This window comes from Gracilinanus agilis, chromosome 2 (genome assembly GCF_016433145.1).
Source record: "Gracilinanus agilis isolate LMUSP501 chromosome 2, AgileGrace, whole genome shotgun sequence".
NCBI lineage: Eukaryota > Metazoa > Chordata > Mammalia > Didelphimorphia > Didelphidae > Gracilinanus > Gracilinanus agilis.
The window spans coordinates 277,671,047-277,691,100 of NC_058131.1; the positions used below are offsets into that span (position 1 = coordinate 277,671,047).

General features: G+C 43.8%; 1 protein-coding gene across 1 annotated transcript in view; it reads right to left on the reverse strand.

Annotated features, from left to right (window-relative positions):
* Positions 1–20,054, reverse strand: part of ADAMTSL2 (ADAMTS like 2) — a 58,201-nt gene that overhangs the window by 3,062 nt on the left and 35,085 nt on the right. The window contains exons 13-18 of the mRNA XM_044663951.1: positions 15,244–15,341; positions 7,278–7,404; positions 4,837–5,050; positions 2,594–2,749; positions 1,791–1,961; positions 1,511–1,687 (exon numbers count right to left, since the gene is read on the reverse strand). Of these exons, the coding sequence (XP_044519886.1) occupies positions 1,511–1,687; positions 1,791–1,961; positions 2,594–2,749; positions 4,837–5,050; positions 7,278–7,404; positions 15,244–15,341 (943 nt within the window). The remainder of the gene's footprint in view (positions 1–1,510; positions 1,688–1,790; positions 1,962–2,593; positions 2,750–4,836; positions 5,051–7,277; positions 7,405–15,243; positions 15,342–20,054) is intronic.

A 20,054-nucleotide genomic window follows, 5' to 3' on the forward strand; every position in this document is an offset into this window, starting at 1 on the left:
ACAATATTGTTCAAGTTCTATTCCCTTTACTCTGCATCAGTTCCTATAAGCCTTCGTGGTTTTCTCTGAAACCATCCCTCTTATCATTTCTTACAGCACAATAATATTCCATCACATTTAGAGACCCTCACTTTTCTAGGCTTCCTCCAATTGATGGCAACCCCTCCATTTCCAGTCTCTGCCACCACAAAAAGAGCTGCCAGAATTCAGACGGGTCTCTTAATCTCACTCCTACCTTTCATAGGGCTCTTGTGAGGATTAAATGATATAATGGTTATGCAAATCCTACAGCACATTACAAATTGCTACATATTCTAGTGCTTGAGTAGAGATGAGGGAGCTGGAATTTTTTTTCCCACTCCAATAAGAGCCTTGTTTTGTTTTCCAATTAAATCCATCCTTCCCCAGAGCTCCCTGTGCAGATGTTGCCCTTGGAAAACCCCACTTCACGGTACAGAGCAGTGAAGACGTCTGCTGACCCTGCCTCACTCCCTGCCAAGATCTCACAGACAGCAGACACAGCCCCCCTCTTTCTGGGTTCTTTCCTGCCCCAGTACAGGCGACCCCACACTACACAGCCAAGTCTGAGGTCTCCAAGCTGTTTATCTGGTGCAAGTCCTGATAGGGTTTGGTTGGGAGAGCCTTGGAGGACAGACACAGCCAGCTTGGCATCCTCAGCCAAAGAGCAAAATCATCCTCTGGTGATCATACTGAAGGAGTCTCAGGGGGACCTCCTGGGCCTTCTTAGGCCAAATGCAAGACATTTTACTCCATTTAGCTCCTTGCTCTCAGGCTTCCCAAGTGACCCAGCTCTCACTGGGCTCTAGGACATTGAGGTGGTGTGCCTTGGGAGTAGAACAGGGCTTACGCCAGTCTCTACATTTTGGACTATGGATCAGAAAGGTAGCTACAAGCTAAAAAGGCCCTGAGATAAACATGCAGATTGTCCACCATCTCTGAGGCCAAGAGATAGGTGCTGCTCCATCTTTTCTCCCACAGGCGGCCATCCAAAGTCATCACACTGACCTCATTTCACCTTATTAAATCTGTAGGGTGGGACAGAATTTGATTTGTTCCCAATCCCTGAAAATGGCCTAGGCACAGCTCTAGGTTAATCTTCTCCTCCTCCCCCTCCTTTAATCCCAAGCCCTGGACCAGAGAGAGCTGGGTGCTAGGCAGTAGATGGTGGGGGACAGAACGGCAAAGAAAACATTTAAGCTCCACCCAGGGCCAATCAAGAAGGGGAAGGGAGAAGGATCCTATTGGATCCAATAGAGAGCAGAGGAAAGATCATCTGAATCAAAGTCAATCGGGTTCAAATCCCAATTTGTAATTAAGTAATCAAAAATAATTTGATTCCAGGACCCATTTCTTTCTTCCTATTCCATGGCAGAGACCCATGATCATTAGCACCAGTAAGAGAACCTGAAGATGCCCAAACCCCTGTCATCAGCCTGGCCCCAGTAGAGCCCTTCACAGGACTAGCAGGAGCCCCCAGACCGCTGCTCACCTCAGACCACGGCGTGGTATACCACTTGAAGCATGGCCTCTCGAAGCAAGTACTCTCCTCGGTGGGCTTCTTGGTGATGTCACAGTCTGGGGGGCTTCTCGTCTTCAGTTTCCCATTAGCCAGCTCGAGACATAGCACAATCCTTTTCTTCACCCCACGCCCACAAGTTGTATTGCACTGGGAAGGACGGGCAAACAGACAGAAGGTGAGCCCTGGCAAAGATGAGGAAGGAGCTTGGGCTCAGGTTCCAGCTGGCTTCCCATGGTCCGAGATCACTCACCCGCTCCCAGTCCTGAGCCAGCCAATGAGCAGGGCAGTTCTTGTCCCCACAGGGGTGGATGGCCAGGGGCTTGGCTTCCATATTACACTGGGACTCCGGCACAACCCGTCCATCACTGGTCTTGCAGTAGACGTGTCTGATCATCCTCCCCTGACCACAGCTTCCACTGCACTGCAAGGGGAGATGGGAGAGGGAGAGAAAGAAACATGGGGAGGTGGGGGACAATAAGGAAAGGAGAAGGGAGGGAATTTGAAGAGAAAGAAGAGGGCCATAAGAAAATAAGGAGACGGAGTTGGGAAGAAGAGATGGACGGAAAAAAGAAATGAGGATATCAGAAAGCAAGTGGGAGGGGGGAGGTAGAGAGAAGAAGGGAAGGATAGAGAGGGAAGAAGGAATGAGGTAGTGTTTAGGAATTATCAAAGGAAGAGAAGAGGAAAAGGAGGAGATATGGAGAGAGAAGATACCCTGGGTTAGAAGGTTTCAAGTCATAAAAACTTGGCAAAGGGAGTGAGTTTGAAGTCCAGGTAGGTGACTGTTTAGCCCTCCCTGTGTTTGGCTCTCTCCCAAAGGACAAGGTGCTTCAGGCCTCTGGTGAAGGCAGTTGCCATGGTGACAGCTTATTTTTAGAGAATGCCAGAATCCAAAAAGATGGAGAGAATGCCCCCAAATAACCAAGAACCAGAGAGTTCCTTTCCAAACTCCTTTTTACCCACTCTCTTGCCCCCTGTGCAAAGTCCAGAGAGATAGCTCTCCTCTAGACTATGTCTTGCCCTTGGTGCCTTAGGAGGAAAGGAGCCGCTCACCGGTCCCCAGTCTGAGACAGTCCACTGGCGGTCACAGGGGGGGCCAGTGCAGTTCTTCTCTGCCACAGGCCTGGTGTTAACATCACAAAGCTTCTCGTCCTCAGAGCATCGGATGTCCCGGGTCACCACGCTCCTCTCCCCACACCTGGCTGCACACTGAAGCCCAAGAGACAAGCAGAAGACAGAGGGAGTTATTAAGTTGGTATCCAGGAACTTCTTCCCATACCAGAAGCATTTATTTACCTAGAAACACAACTGGCCTCATTATACATATAATTTGAAAAACACTGGACCCTCCACCCCAGTCCAAATGTCTCTGATGCCTGAAATTCTACCATTAGTGATTCATTCTTTTGGGTCAAGAATTTCCACTCTTTTGAACTTAAAAAAAAAAAAAAAGGTAAATACCTTTAAGAGATAGTATATCAAATGAATGGATGGGTTTTGGTTTTTTTTTCCTCTCTTAGTTGAGAGAGATTACTTAAATATAAAGACTGGGTGTCTCTAGCTAGTAGATAGAGCGGAGGAAAGATATGGTATTTGAGATTGCCAAAAGGGGAGTCTGGAATCTAACTTCACTGACTTCCCAATTTTGCTGCATCCTACTTCTACCCTGGGGGCAGTGGAGTGGTACAGTGGATAGAGCACTGTGCTGACAGGAAGATCTGAGTTCAAATCTAGTCTCAGATACTTGCTAGCTATGTAACCCTGGGCAAGACACTTAACCTATATTTGCCTCAGTTCTTTATCTGTAAAATGGGGATGTACCAGAGAAGGAAATGGCAAACCACTCCAGTATCTTTCCCAAGAAAACTCCAGACAAAAGTCCATTGGGTCATGTAGAGTTAGACACAAATAAGCATCAACATCATTATTCTATCCACATCTGTCTTGGTGGAAGATATCTTTCTTGTGTCTGAGACAATAACCTCAGACCACACACCCCTTGCCTCCCAGAGAGTGTTCTCTGTTGGGGGGGATCTCCATATCCCTTTGTGGGTTCCTATCTCTTGCACTTTTGCCCCATTCTGTGTGGTTATCTTTTTACCTATGCTTTAGTCCTCTGCAGGACCATAAGCTCCCTGAGGACAGGAACCATTTCATATGCATACGTGTATCCCCCTGGGGCTGAGAATGGGGCTCAGATGACTAAATGCTGATTACATTTGAAAGACCGAAGACCCAGAAGGGATGGTAGTTCCACCCATCTTCCCAGTGGGTCTGCATGAAAAATAGCCCTTGACTGCTGTGCTCAACATGCTATCTTTCATATGTGAAGCCTTCCCTCAGGAGGCCACGAACTTTAAGCCAAGAGTGGGGATGGGATCACACCAAGTGACCAAACTAGGCTTTCCGGCTCCTCAGGAGGCTGATTCCACAACAGCTGAATGATTTCCTAAGCCATGAGTCCATTCATCTCAAACTAGAGTCCAAGTGGCCAAACTCCAGGAAAACAGAAGAATTTGGACTGATCCTTCAAGATCACTGTAATGGGAACACTCGTCCCAGTGTCTAGGGTGGGAAGCTCTCCTCAGAACTGGCGAGATCTGTCCCCAGGAGGTTGGGCCTCTCCCTGGGAGGCTAAGCTACCAAGCAGTGTCCAGAGAGGTTTGAGCCGTAACAGATCCCTCCCCCCAAACAAAACATAGCAATTGGGGTATTGGCTCCTTTGAGAATTCCTACCAATCACTCAAAGCTGGAGTTCTGTAGTAAGACTAATTCCCTCGTGGGGCAGCTGTGTGGCTCAGTGGGTTGAGAGCCAGGCCTAGAGACAGGATGTCCTGGGTCCAAATTTTATCTTAGATACTTCCTACCCAGGCAAATCACTTAATCCCCATTTTCTAGCCCATACTACTCTTCTGCCTTGGAACCAATACACAGTATTGATTCAAAGATAGAAGGTAAGGATTTTTATAAAGTATTTTTGAAAAGACTGACTCCCTAGAGCTGGTCCCTTTGTCAATCTAAGAACACAGCATTCAGGAAGAGAAAATGAGAGGGGGAAGGAAGAATTTTTTAATGGCCAACCTGTCCAAAGTAGGGTATGGTGCCATGCAAGATAGTAAACACCCTATCGATGGATTTATTCAACAGAAGAAGCCATCAGAGACTTGATGGTCTCTAAGGCCCCTTCCAACTGTGTCATTCTATGATTTTGTGGTTCTCAGGTTCTAGGTCCACATATTCCAAAAACACACTCCTTCAAAGTGACCCTCAAGGGCGCACACACAATTTGTTCTTACCTCTGACCACTCCGACATCTCCCACTGAGGTCCACACGCCGGGTTCTTACAGGTCTTGCGCTCCTCTGGCCGAGTGATCTCGGCAGACTCACACAAGTCGCTGTACACAGAGCTGTCAAAGCCAGGTGAGATCATCTTCCAGCAGCGAACAATACGGAACTGATAACCCTCCCCACAGGTTCGAGAACACTCACTCCAGCTACTGGTCTCCCACCTGAGAAGCAGAAAGAAGAGAATGAGGAAGGATTTGGCCAGTTCTACTTAGTCGAAGAGGACAATTTAGAGAAATGGGAGGAAGTTACAAAAGGGCAAATTTAGACTTTGATATAAGGACCATCTTCCTAATAAGTAATGTTCTCAGAGCCAGCTAGGCGGCTTAGTGGATAAAGAGCTTGGCCTGGAGATGGGAGGTCCCAGACTCAAATATGATATCAGACACTTCCCAGCTGCATGACCCTGAGCAAGTCACTTAACCCCCATTGCCCAGCCCTTACCACTCTTCTGCCTCGAACTGATACACAGTATTGATTCTAAGATAGAAGGTAAGGGTTATAAAAATTAAAATTTTTAATTCTTTTAAAAAGGAACATTCTCCACAAGTTGAATGGGCTAGCATGCTGCAGTCATACTAGATTTCTTTTCCCTATTTTGTCAGAAGAAAGTTATGTTCAAGTAGAATTTACATGAGATGACCTCTGAAGTACCAACTCAGAGAATCTGTGATTCTCTGAAGGACTTGTAGGTGGAGGGTTAAATAAGGTAAATCTGAGAGTTCTAGCCTGTTCTAGCACTGCTCACAGATTCCTAGGTGGTATAGTGAATGTTGAACCTGGAGTCAAGAAGTCCAGAATGTGAAGTTTCAGACACTTGATAGCTGTGTGACCCTGGGCAAGTCACTTAACTCATTTAAGTCACTGCTCAGTTTCCTCAACTATAAAATGGGGATCACACATAGCACCTCCTAGAGTTGTTGTGAAGATCAAATGAGGTCATATTTGTTAAAAAAAAAAAAAAAACTTTCAGCACATAGAAGTTTAATAGCACATAGTAAGAGCTTTCCTCCGGTCTTAGAGGACCTAGATTTAAATTCTGATGGTCACTTATAACCTCTCTGGGCCTCAGATTTCTTATCTATAAAAGGACAATGGGACTAAGATGACTTTAAGACCCCTTCAGACTCTAGAACTATGATTCTACAATGCTTCAAAGTTAAAAAGCTGGAACTTCTGCTACTGGGGTGAGGGAATAAATATTCTTTGGAAGAACGGAGTTCTAAGGCCAGCCAAACCCCAGAACAGGGTGTCCAACTCAGCCAACCACTGGTCCAATCCCTGAAAGAGTAGATAGGGTGGGTACTTTTCCCCTGCCTGACAACTCTGTTGATCCCTCTTTGGGAGAGCCTTTGCTCTGCACTCAGAAACTGAGATGCCCTGTCCTCAGTGACCTTCTCCCAACCCCATCTCTCTCCATTCAAATGTTCCCATTTGGTTTTGACCACATATCCCAGCAGAAACAAGAGACCATTAAGAGCCTCTGTGGGGGCTTGGAAATGCCTGGCAGTCCATCGGGAGCTCTCTGCCCATCTCACCCTTTCACCCTTGGCAAACGAGGGTGGCCTAGTTCCTTCTGACATTTCTCGGACATTTATAGGCACATTCTGCTTAGTCTTTGAAGGAAAGAGGTTAACTGAGGTAGAGGCTGCTTTGGGAAGGAGAAGGTGTTCTACTTTGGGCAAATAAGAAGCCCGGCAGGGTTGAGGAGAAGGAATAGGAGATGAATTTGGCTGCATGGTCAGCGATGCTTGATTTACACACACATGCACACACACACACACACACACACACACACACACACACACACACACTCTACAAGGGACTTGGCTATTTAGGGACAAAGAGCCTCTTCTCACCCTCTGGAACAAAGAGAACCAACTGCCTAGGAATCTTTCACAGGGGCAGAACTGGTTAGACCATGTAGGACAAATAGAGCTGGCTTAGATGCTTAAAGATAATTTCCAATAGCTTATTAAAAAAGTTTTTTAAAGACAAGAGAAAAGGAGAAAGGAAACTCACCCTATAGACTGATCCAAAATCCCTGGAATTCACATGTGAAGTGGAATTAGAAAACGCCACACATCCACACATATACGCACACACACCACTACTACCACCACCATCTACATTCTCCAGCTCCCAGGAAAGCATGTCAGCAGTTCGGTTCAGGAACTGCATTTGTTCTCCTAGCCTCGTTCCCTACAATAGCAAGGAGACAGTGGCCCCAATCTGTCCTCCCAGAAATCCCTCACCTCTTGCCCTCATGTGGGCAGGAGCTCACACAAAGCCTTGTGTACTTGACTGCATCTCCTCAAGAGCAGATTCTAATGGTGAGGCCCATAAGTTGCAGCCACAGAGGAAATCATGGAGAGGTGCTGGAGACATTACCTCGGCTGGCATTCCCTCCCAGCACAGAACTCATGGACAGGCTCCGGGCGGGTCAGGGCATCGCAGTAGCTGTCATCAACCTCAATCCCATCATAACGGACACACATGGCATATGTTGACATGACTCCTAGTTTCAAGGCAGAGAAAAATAAATTCATTGGGACTTTGAAGAACTTGTTTCTTCCTGACATCCTCAGTGGGTCTGAAGTTGGATCAGGTAAGGAAATAGGAACCTAGAGGAACTGCCCATCACACATATGCCAAGTCAATGGCTCAAAATCTAGGTGGTATCTAGAGCCATTTTCCTGGGCTGCTGCTTTAAGCAGTAATGGCCAACCAGTTTGTTAAAGCTAATGAATAGATAGGCTAGGAATCTCAGAAACTCCTAAATTTAGAGCTGGAAAGGGCCTTAGAGATCATCTAACTCAACCTCCTTGCTTTTTAGATGAGGAAGCTGAGGCTCAGAAGGGTCAAATAGCTTGCCCAATCTCACATAGAGAAAAAGTAGCAGAGATAGGATTTGAACCCAGGTCATCTAATTCCAAATCCTTTCCACTATAGCAGGCTGCTTCCCACTCTCCAGCTCCTTTTTCTACCACCTTTTCCAACAGTACTCCAGAGCTCACCATAAACCCCAAACCCAGCGGCTCTCTTCCCAGGCAAAAAAAAAAGTCAGAAAAGACCCAGAAAAGATGAGATTTAAAGGCTCTCCAAAGGAGGAAGAATGAGGGTGATGGAAGTTGCCTCTATCCTCTTTCCATTTTCCACCTGAGATAAAGGTCAGCTCTTTCAGAGAGTTGCAAGAGTCGGCAGTACATAGCAGAATCCTCTACCAACTCTGTCTTGCTAGGCTCCAAGAGCTTCTTGCCATTGGACAATAACCTACTACCCCCAATGCAAGGTGGGAATGCCCTCCATGAAAACAGACAGGAACCATCCTTAGGGGAAGGCCACTGGACTCCAGTGCCTCAGACCAAACTCTAGGAAGAGACAAATAGGACAGGTTACCCCATCTCCTACGTTCTTAGGTGCATGCCCTATTGTCCTCTGGGAGATCACTTTCCCTATACCACCATGGAAAACCTACAGAGAACTATTTTCCAAAGGAAGTAAACACACAGTATCAGCTCTCTTTTGCCTGTCTCCTGGAAGAATTTCTTTTTTTTTTTTTTTTAAACCCTTACCTTCCATCTTGGAGTCAATACTGTATATTGGCTCCAAGGCAGAAGAGTGGTAAGGGTAGGCAATGGGGGTCAAGTGACTTGCCCAGGGTCACACAGCTAGGAAGTGTCTGAGGTAAGATTTGAACCTAGGACCTCCCATCTCTGGGCCTGGTTCTCAATCCACTGAGCTACCCAGCTGCCCCCTCTCCTGGAAGAATTTCTGATCTCCTTCTCTCTCTCTCTCTCTCTCTCTCAGAGAGAGAGAGAGAGATCTCCTATGGCCCCATTCTGGAGCCAAAAGTAGCTGCTCAGGGGAACTGGCAGAGTCAGAGCCCAAGGTCCCAAAGCTAGTTTGCTCCAGAAAGGGTTCAAGGCCCAGAGCAGGAGTATATCAATTCCTTCTTTCTGCTCTATGAACTAGAACTTATCTGAACCACAGAATGTCAGAGCTACAAGAAATCTTAGAGACTTTGATCTCTTGCAACACCCCCAATTTGTAGATGAGGAAAATGAGACCCAGAGAAGAAGAACAACTAAATGCACAAGGCCACACAGCAAGTTAGTGGTAGGGTCAGAATTAGAACACAGGCCCTACCTCCTAACTCCAAATCTTAGCACTCTTTCCCCTAGGTCACACTGCTTCTCATCAGTTATGTACCATGTGCCTTGATTTCTCTGTATAATGAAGATGCTAATATTGAAAGGTTTTCATGGGTCACAAAAGCATGAAATTCAGATTTTACTCACTTCCCACCAGCTAAGTTTGCATTCCTGAAAGGCTGGAAGTACAAAATATCACAACTTCAACTTTTTTTTTTTTTAAACCCTTACCTTCCATCTTGGAGTCAATACTGTGTATTGGCTCCAAGGCAGAAGAGTTGTAAGGGTAGGCAATGGGGGTCAAGTGACTTGCCCAGGGTCACACAGCTGGGAAGTGTCTGAGGCCAGATTTGAACCTAGGACCTCCCGTCTCTAGGCCTGACTCTCAATCCACTGAGCTACCCAGCTGCCCCCTAACAACTTCAACTTTTACCCCTAACCCATGCCCTGCTTCTCAGAGCCTTATGAGGAAGAACCTGGGAAGGGCCTGGACTACCAACCAGGTCCAGAACAAAAAGAAAAAGGGCCATTGTTATGCCCTCCTCCCAAACTTCTTCTGAGGAAGGACAAAAAACTTAAGCAAGGATACTGGGATGGACTGAGGAGGTGGGGGAGAAGAGGGGATGAATGTTTCCAGGGGTGGTAAAGTTGAAAAGGTATATTTGGAGGGAGAGAAGTTGTTTAATTTTTTTTTTTAAGATGACTCCTTCACCTACCACCAACCCCCAGTCCTCAGGCTAGTACCCAGAGTTGTCCTAACTTAAAGTTAGGACCAAATTGTAACTTAAAGTTATAAAGCTTGTTTGTATTTTTTTAATTGCATGTGCTGTGACCATCATAAAATGTATTCAGATCTAAATATGAAATGATTGAATTTCTAGCTACCAGGCCAAACTCATGTTTCCTTGATCTCTGGTTAGGAAAAATCTTTTCTAGCTTTAAACATTTATTACTCTTAGAGAGAGCACTGAATTTCTAAACCCCAATGAGAAATTCTAAATATTAAAACTGATTTCCAAAATGGCATTGATTTCTCTAAATACCAGCAATTGCAGTTAGAATGAACACTGGATAGAAGGAAGCCAAGGAGAGAAGCAGCAAGACAGGAACTTGGTCTAGAAGAGAGAATATTGCACTATTTGTCCAAAAACATAGCTTTGAATTGGGGCCCTGCCACTGCCTCACTGCCAAAGACCCCAGAACCTTTTATTCTCTCTCTCTAAATTCCGGTTTCCTCTTTTGTAAAAACAAGAGGGTTGGGCTAAGGTGGTCTTCCAGGTCCCTTACAGTTCTAGCATCCTGATTTGGAATGCATGAAAGAGTATGAATCCTTCCTGACTTACCTAGAACACAGCTCTGCCCTGGCTTCAATATGATCTCTTTTCTGTTTCATATGGATGAACCTCAGTTTTCCAAATAATCTGTCCAAACCTTGAAATCGGGGATCTTATTTACTTCCCTTGCCCCTGTCTCCCAACGCCACTTAGCACTTTGCTGAGTACAAAGGGAATTGAATTGAACTGAAATGAATTGACCCCTGAAAGTTTTGTAGTCAGCTTAGTATGAATATTGGAGAGAAAGGTGATGTTTTCTGTTTGGAGGGTGAGGAAACAAGTGGAGGATTGGCTTTTCGAGACTACCTTCAAGACTAACGTAGAATATCAGAGTTGGAAGAACATGGAATGTTAGAACATAGAATATCAGTAATAGAAGGGACCCTCAACATGGAACATTAAGGCTAGAAAGGGCTATAGAATATAGAATGGTAGAGTTAAAAAATGACTTTAGAACATGAAGCGTCAGAGCTATAAGAGACCTTAAACATGGAATGTTGGGACATAAAACACAGAATGTCAGAGCCCAGATGTTAGAACATAGAATATCAGTGCTGGAAGAGACCATCAAACATAGACTGTTAGAATATGGAACGTCAGAGCTGGACAGGATTGCAAATGGAATATAAGAACACAGAACATAAAATGCAAAGCTAGCAGGAACCTTAGAATATAGAATATTAGCACTGGAAGGGACCTTACAACATAGACTGTAGACTATCAGAGCAGGGGGGAACTTTCAAAACCATTTAGTCTAATTCTCTCATGTTTCAAATGGGGAACCCGAGGTCCAGCAAGGAAGTGGAGATACAGAGAAGGGTATTGGTGAAGTACTCTAGTATAGGGGGGTTCGACACAGATAACTAAACTGCATATCTGTATAATTAATTTCAATGTGAGGGAAAAGTCAGTGCTAGCTGGAGACATCATGGAGGTCTCACTGGAGAAAGCAGACTTTGAGCTGGGCCTTAAAGATTGGGTAATAAATAAATAAACTGAAGAATATAGATGGAATTTTAAGCATAGGGAATAGAAGCAGTCATGATCTTGGGATAAAGGAGAAAGAACCCTGGGGTCTGGAGTCAAAGGTCTTGGGTTATGATACCAGCTCTTATTAGCTCTAACATGGCTTTGGACATGTTTTTTTCATCTGTGTCTCAAATTTCTCATCTGTAAAATGAAGTGCATGGTATAGATGATTTCTGAGGCTAAATGGTATGAACCTAAGATTCAATGACTGAGGCTGGTTCTTGTAAAGACTTCAATTTCCCCACCATCAAAGGCATTCTTGACTTTGTTCTCCCTTACCACAACCTCTGAATATGCCACTACATCTGTGATCTTATCAATGTGGGTATTCTCTCCAACAATGCAGACTACCACTGAACCAATTTAACTCTACTGAAACACCCATAAGGAAAATAAAACAAATCCATTCTTGAACCACCACCCATCTATCACCATTTCCTAAAACCTCAAGCTAGACATACCAAACTACCATAAGAGAGATGACACTTGGGGTTTTTCCCCTCTGACACCATGCCCCCTCAAAAAAAGTATAGCCAGACAATAGATTCTATTTTCTTCCTTGCCAAAGTTAGACTGTATAATCTTCATCCTTGGGGAGGGGAGTTTTTCCCCTAAATAATCTGAATTGAGTATCCCATAGCCCCCAGGGACTCTAGCTCTGACCAGACCTTGAAGAGTTGTAAGAATACTTCTCTATGGGGCAGCTAGGTGGCTCAGTGGAATGAGAGCCAGGCATAGAGATGGGAGGTCTTAGGTTCAAATCTGACCTCAGACACTTCCTGGCTTTGTGACTCTGGGCAAGTCACTTGACCCCTATTGCCTAGCCCTTACCACTCTTCTACCTTGGAACCAATACAAAGTATGATTCCAAGACAGAAGGTAAGGATTAGAAGAAGAAGAAGAAGAAGAAGAAGAAGAAGAAGAAGAAGAAGAAGAAGAAGAAGAAGAAGAAGTACAGTTCTCTAATATTCTAATGGTATCATCTATGAGGACACTGTGGAGGCTAATTCATTAGCAATGAGGGCCAAATCATTTCCTTTGTCTCATAAAGACAGAGCTGGAAGGGAGCCCAAGAGCCATATACTCCAATTTCTTCATTTTAAAATGAAGACAATAAAGAGGTTCTCTAGGGAGGTGTAAGTGACTTCCCTAAGATCATACAAGCAAGATAGGATTTGAAACCATGTCTCCAGAGCCAGAGTTCTATCCTCTTTTCTCTCTTACAACAACATACTCTATTGGATGGAGATGATCTCACCATTGCTGATTCAGAGTCAACCCAATCAAATCATTCAGGTGAATTCAACCAGATCAAAAATATACATCGGGGCATCCACCAGTATTCATATTATCAGATCTTTATCATATATAGATACCACTTTCAAATTTAAGGAAGGGGGAGAAAGATGAGACTTAAAACATTTACCAGGCTTTAAGCATTCTATGACACAAGGTCTAAGGGACTTATAAGTTAGGATGGTTAAGGCTGATGGGGCTAAAGGTTTTTGTGTATTGCCCATAGCATAAGAGCATATCATCATAACCACACACACAGGTTTATAGCTTTCCTTCCTAAAATGACTAGGATTCCAAGATTGCTAAGCCTCCATCACTTAATGCTTCTGCTCCCTACTGATTTGTGTATGTTGGCTCTTTTGGCACAACCAGGTAGCCCAGGGAAACAGGGAGCCATCTGCGTGTCTAGAGTGCTATAATGGATTGATCCTAGTCCCCAAATATTATGGCTCTGATAGATAAGCCCTAGCCTATGTAAGATGAAGTAGGCTTTAGACTTTTCCCTCTCCCACCTACTATTTCACTTCACCCTCACAACTACCGTTGGGGAGATAATTAGCTAGTACTCTTCCCATTTTACAGATGAGGACAGTCAAACCCATTATAGAAGGTAACTTGCATAGCATCCCTCTTCAAATTGAGGAAAAAGCTAGAACTCTGTAATCTTCCGACTCTGAGCAAAGGAATTCTTTCCCCTTTCCATCTTTCTATCAAAAAGCCAACCTCCTTTAAATTTGGTCTCTATTTTGATTGCCAAATAAAGTCCTGGAACCTCAGAGCTAGAAGAGACCTTGAAGTCTAGTCCAACTCCCTCATTTTATCAAGGAGGAAACTGAGACCTAGAGAGGGGAAGCAACCTGCCCAACGAAGGTCACATCATAAGCCAGGCTTTCTAAACTAGCCCCTTAATGTGTCTGGTATTCAACATGAGTTAATTTTTACTTAGTATGGAAAGATGCAGTCAAATCTCTCAGAGACTTGGAGTGGAGCCAAGATCAGAGAAGTTGGTTCATTTTTAAGAGGTTTAAGCTAGTACTGAATGTCATATCTCTCCTCCTTTGATGTTGACTAGCATGTGGCTAGTTTGCTCAGTAATCAGCACACTGTGCTAATAAGGTAAAGCTTAGGGGTCCAATCCCATGTGGATCAGCTAACTTCCTCCCATTCTGTTGCCATAGATGGCAATCTAACACCAGGCATGCATTCTACAAACAATCATTCTTGCTTCCGATGGGACTATTTGGTTCATTTTAACCCATTCCCATTACTGGAAGAAAAAAGACTCAAAAGCAAGTACTCTAGGGATGATGCTAGGACATCATTAAGCTTTAGACTTAGTCTTAAACAGAAACTAGAACCTACTTCAGTTCTCTCAATTCTAATTGAAGCTTCTCTTTCGCACCCCCCCCAAAAAAACCTCTAAATAAACAAGAGACCATCTAGCTCTTAAATTCACTCCCTCCCCCCAAAAGCAATTTTTAAGCAAATGTTTTCTCAATATCTTATTGCTTTTAAGCATGTTTCTTTCCCATCTCTCTATACTATGAACTCTCAGTTATTTACATGTTCATTTCCTAAGACAACTATTTAATTCCAAGGTAGTCTTTTTCTTGACTTTCCACCTCCAGGAGTTTCTGAAACACCTCCACTATTCTCCAATCCCCACCTCACTCACCCTAGAAAACAAATTCACTTAAACACCACATTTGTCCAATCAAAGTACAATTAGGAGGAAAAGTCTGTTGGGGGGGCGGGGATTTGTGGCAAAATCAGATCTATGTGACTTTGGATTACTCTTTTCACTTCTTCATTAGCATAGATAATTGCAAGTTGATCTTCACTGGTTCGTGAGCTTCTAGAGGGGTAGCTTTGTGATTTAATTGTGTACGCAGAGGTGTCAAATTTAAGGAGAATGAATACTGTGTCATATTTTTATTTATTTTGTTAAACATTTCCCAATTACATTTTTTGGTAAGTTCTCCCATCTCTTATCTTGGAGTCAGTATAAGGGCTGGACAATTGGGTTTAAATGTTTTGCCCAAGGTCATGCAACTAGGAAATGTTTAAGGCCAGATTTGAACCCAGGCTCTCAATCCACTGAGCCACCTATCTGACTGCCCAATTAGATTCTAATCTGGTTTTGTCCAGTGTATGCCCTACAGGCTAGACGTTTGACACCTCTGGCGTACAGAATCTCACCAGCAAGTTCAATTTTGAACAATATTGTCCCTTCCAGCTCCAGCATCCTCTGTGCTATATCTAATGTTTCCTGCTCCAACCATCATGGTTTCTATCCTAATACTTTTAAGATCCCCTCATTCTACTCTGACATTCTATGTTCTAGGGCCTCTTCCAGCTCTGATATTCTCGGTTTTGTCAGGCTCTTTTCCGATCTGACATTCTGTGGCACTAGGAGTGTTTTGCTGATGATGATGGGAATGGAGAGGTGATGGTGAAGGTGATGGTGAGGTAATGATGATGACTCATGCATTGGGACGTGGACTCAATGGTGGCTGCAAATCAAAACTCATGCATGACATCTACCTGTTGTGCAGGTGGAGCTACAAGGCTCGTGGGAAGAGAGCTTCCACCTGTACATGTCAGCAGGACTCACACCTTGCTTCCTGGACTTGGGCCTGGTCCTAGAAACAAAACCAACCACAGAAATTGACGAGGAAAAACTCCAGCCTGTCCCACAGAACCCTCCAGCTGATTCTGGGGCTTGGATTTTGGCATTGTGTAGTAGTAGAAAGGGGTTAGTTTGGGTTTGTTTGTTTTTTCAGTGTGTGGTTTTGTTTTATTTTGTTTGTTTGTTTTTTCAATAACATACCTGTCCCGATTCCCCCAGTAGAATCCCCAGCCTGGCTAGAGTTAGAGCTTCCACTCTCTAGAAATAGAGAGAGAATGGGATAAAAGCACCCACAAGGAGAAACAATTTAGAACTGAAAGAAGTCTGTTTGATTTTGGGTGGGGTTTTGTCTCCCAGCTCAAAATCTCATGCTAAGCCTCCCAGGTATTAAAGGTGTGGTCTCTCCTTCCAGAAGAAGACAGGAAAAGCCAGGAACTCAATGACCTCTTAGACACTCTACCCAGCTCAAGGCTCCCTGTGAAAGGATGAGTATTTTGGAATATAAGCTCTCCAACCCCAAGTCTTTGCTCTTTTCCTTTTTGCTGAGCTGGGGTGGTAAGCTTCAGACCTTTGAGGCTACAGAAAAGGCATCCCTAGGCTGAAAACATCTGAGTTCTTGCTGCTTCCCCCTCCTCAGCTGGAGATGTTTAATTGAATGGTGGACACCAGCCACTTGGCCAGCAAAGCCTCATAAAAGTCAGCTGTGAGTACCGCAGCCCCAGCTCTCTGCACTGCCAAGACTCCTCTTGACTCCCCCGTTCACATTTCAGCTCAGGTCTGGGTCTACACACACAAACTGGCTTTTTGTGGTTGTTGGGTTTTGGTTTTTTTTTTTTTTCCAAAAGAAAGCACAGATGAATTATAATTATATGAAAGCAGTAGGGCTGAAAGGGACCTTAGAACACAGAATGTTCAAGCAAGAAGGGACCTCAGAACATAAAATATCAAGACATAGAATGAAGCTAAAGAACCATCTGATCCACCCCTCATGTTCCAGATGGGGAAACTGAGGTTCAGAGGAAGGAAGAGATGAATCCAAAGTCAAATAGTGATAAAGTTAGGACTTGAACCAAGAATGGCAAGGGCTGGGTTATTGGGGTTAAGTGACTTGCCCAGGACCACACAGCTAGGTAGTATCAATGATCACATTTGAACCCAAGTCCTCTCAACTCTAGGCCTGGGGCTCTATCCATTGTGCTATCTAGCTGCCCCTAACTAGATTATTTTTTTAAATAATATTGTTAGATTAATCTAACCTTACTATCTCTGTTCCTTTCCTTAATCTGGTTTTAAGGTACAAATACAACCTAAAAATTCAGTTTAGAAACTCAGTTTGTGCCTTCTACCAATAGCAGTAAACCACTGTAACTTTGGGATTTCACCCCCAAAAAGGGCAAGCAGAGGAGGTATAAGTCAGATATCAAGGAAAGTTCTTCCTGAACTAGCCCAAGATCTGCCTGGAAGAGGAAGAGTATGATAAGGATCCTATCTTATTTGGTCAGAACCAGATAACTTGAACCCTAAACCCCATTTTAAGGCTTGAACCAAATTCTCACCACATATTTCCTTTCCCTTTGGGCCATGAGACATAACCTAAAGGTTGGTGGGGGTTTATGACAATTTATTTTTTATTTTTAAGCCCTTTCTGCCTTAGTAACATTTCTAAGACAGAAGGGCAAGAGCTAGGCAAACAGGATTAATGACTTGCCCAGTGTCACACAGCTAGGAAGTTTTTGAAGTCAGATTTGGACCCAGGACCTCCTATCTTCAGGCCTGATGCTCTGTCCACTGAACCATCCAACTGCCCTGGATTCTTGTCATTTTAATAGGGTCCAGGTTATTAGCAAATTTAATAATTGGCATGGTATGATGTAAAGAGCATTGAACTTGGACCTAAAAGTCATAGATTCAAGTCCCAGTTTTACTTCCTAGTCATATGGGCTCCTTGGGCAGGGTAGAAATTACCCCACAGTTTTGTGGTGATTGTTCCTTGTGAACTAAAGTACTACAGAATAGTGTTATTAACCAGTATCATGTTTAGACAGCTATCATCAACTAAAGCCATCTGTGGATTTAAATGGGGAACTCCTGTTCAGATTTCATAAGCTAGCATGAATAATGCTGATCTTCCATTTCCCAGAGGAGTCCCACCCTCATGCTAACACGGGGCCTTAATTATCCTGACAAATAGGACTCTAGCTAATGATTTGTTCATAGCTGTTCCCCATTTACTGGCGGCACACCTAGTTCTGGACTTTAGTCAGAAGGTGGGAGGGGAAAAAGGAGAAGGGAAAGAAGAGAAAGTGAAGAGATAGAAAGAGAAAGAATATTAAGTAGGAGGGAAAGAGGAAGAGAGATAAGAGAAAAAAAGAAAGAGGGAAATAAAAAAGAAGAAAGGAAAGAGAACCAATGAGAGGGGAGAAAGGAGGAAGGAAAGAGTGGCATTTTACAATTAAGGAATCCTAGAGAGAGACTTGACTTGCCCAGGGTCACATAGTTGGTAAATTGGCAGAAGTGAGGTTTGAACCCATGTCCTCTGACTCCAAATCCATTGTACCAATTGTCCATTGTTCCAAGCTGCTTTATTTGAAAAACACATAACTATATATGGGGCCTCGAGCTCTGTTTTTCAACAGCTTTCCATTTTTCCCCAAACTAGGAAAAATTAAATGAGCCACACCCCTCTAGAGTGAAGAAATGCTGCCATCTTTGTCTTGGTGGTTACATATAACTGCACTCAGCCCAGTATGGTGACTAATGCTTGACTTTTTTTGATGGGGGAAAGGGGTGTTATTCAAAACCAGCTCTTGATCTCTCGGAAACAAAAGGTATTATCAGGCATAACAGTCTACATAGCATCATAGCACATGCCATATCTTTAGGGAGGGTAAAAAAGCAAAACATTTCATCTATTTGCACAACAATGCCAACAGGTTTCCATCTTGGAAATCTTCAGAGATAGATGCAAACAGAAAAGCACCCAGGAAAGTGAGCTGGTACGCCCAACTAATCAGGTCCAGGTGGCCCAAGGGTGAAACAGACAATACTATATCTTGACGGTTATCATATCTTAATGCCAAGCTTGGGATTTACCAAGATTGTAAATTGAGGGCATTTGAAAATCTCATGTCACAGTCTTCATCGGTCCTATTGTTCAGCTGCTTCTAGCCCAGTGAGATAGGCAGCTTACACTATTTCTAGAAAGGAGAAGCTCTGAAATGCCCGTTGAAGGCTCAAGCCCCAGGGTTTTGTTTTTCAGGGTTTGTTTTGCGGTTTTGTTTTTGTTATTGTTGTTCTTGTTTTTAATTTCCAAGGCTTAAAAAAGGGACACCATTTGTTTTGAACATTTGATTCCAATGGCCCCTCCCTTAACTGTTTGTAGCAGTTACGTAGAAGAATGGAAATAGCATTTCTTTTCATGTTCTTTCTCAACCTCCAAGGCCCGCTCTGACTTTACCTTTCAACTGGGCAGACATAATTTCCTGTGTTTAGAACTGAGGGGAGACGTGGCTATTTTAGCCTACTCACTTTTCAGCTCACTGTACCGGGGGCTTTATCTCTCCCAAACATCTTTGCCTCTGTGCCTGCCTCATCGCCTGATGGTTCCTTGGCCTTGGGGAATAGCTCTAAATCTGGCACTACCAGTAAAAAAACGACGTAAGACACTGCCTTTCTCTGAGACTCACCCAGAACAAACAATCTCCTCTCTGCCCCGCCACTAGACACACATACAAATCAGAGACTCTTTCTGGGTGGTATCCTAAACAGATCACAGAAGTAGCCCCAGCTATGTGCCTTAGAGGACCCTAGTAGGAAGTAGAACTCCTTAGAAAGTAGAGTCCAAGGAAGCAATGGGTTCGGAGGGAAAGATGAGATCAGTTTTGCTCAGGTGCTTCCTTTGACTTCCCAGACTAAAAAACAACCTGCTCTGGTCACCATTCTCCTATAGGTAAATTTCCTGACTCCAGAGACTCTTTTGTATGTTTGGCTAGAGCTGAATTCAATACCTGACACATTTAATAAGTGTTTTTCATTCATTCACTTATCCATTCATTCACTCACTCAGAATTAATATGCATGCCCCAGACAAAAATCTAGAACTGTTTTATATAATCATCACATTCTTAGGATCCAAAGGGACCTTAAAGAACATTTAATCCAACCCTCTCGTAATCCTATTTGAGAAAACTGAGGCCCCGAGAGAGAAAGGGACTTGGCCAAGGTCACACAGCAAGGTAGGACTGAAGCCTAGGTCACTTGATTTCCAGGTGAGTTTCCTTTCTAATATACCAGGTGTCTTTCTGGGGGGGGGGGGGTTTACAGGTTCAATCCTTTGCCACTACATAATTATACTGGCACTACTTCATAAAGATGTGCTGGTATCTCTATTTAAGTAAGATAAATAATCTTTAATATCCTGACTACCAGAAAACCAACCGTTTCCAGAATTCCTTGGGACCTGCCTTAGGATCCAGAAGTCACCCTTTGTTCACACCCCCTCCCAAGTACCTTAGAGCTTAGAGGGTGGTCTTTAAACGAACTAAGGCATTTGGTCCCCTCTTGTCCTGCACTGGCTTATAAATAACTAAGATGTCCTGTCATCTGGAACCATTTAGTCTCTGGACCACATGGAGGAGCAGACATAACTATTATTCTATTTTGTCATCTGAGTACAAACAGCAGTAAGCTATTATAGAATTTCTATCATGTAGGAGGAGAGAAAGAG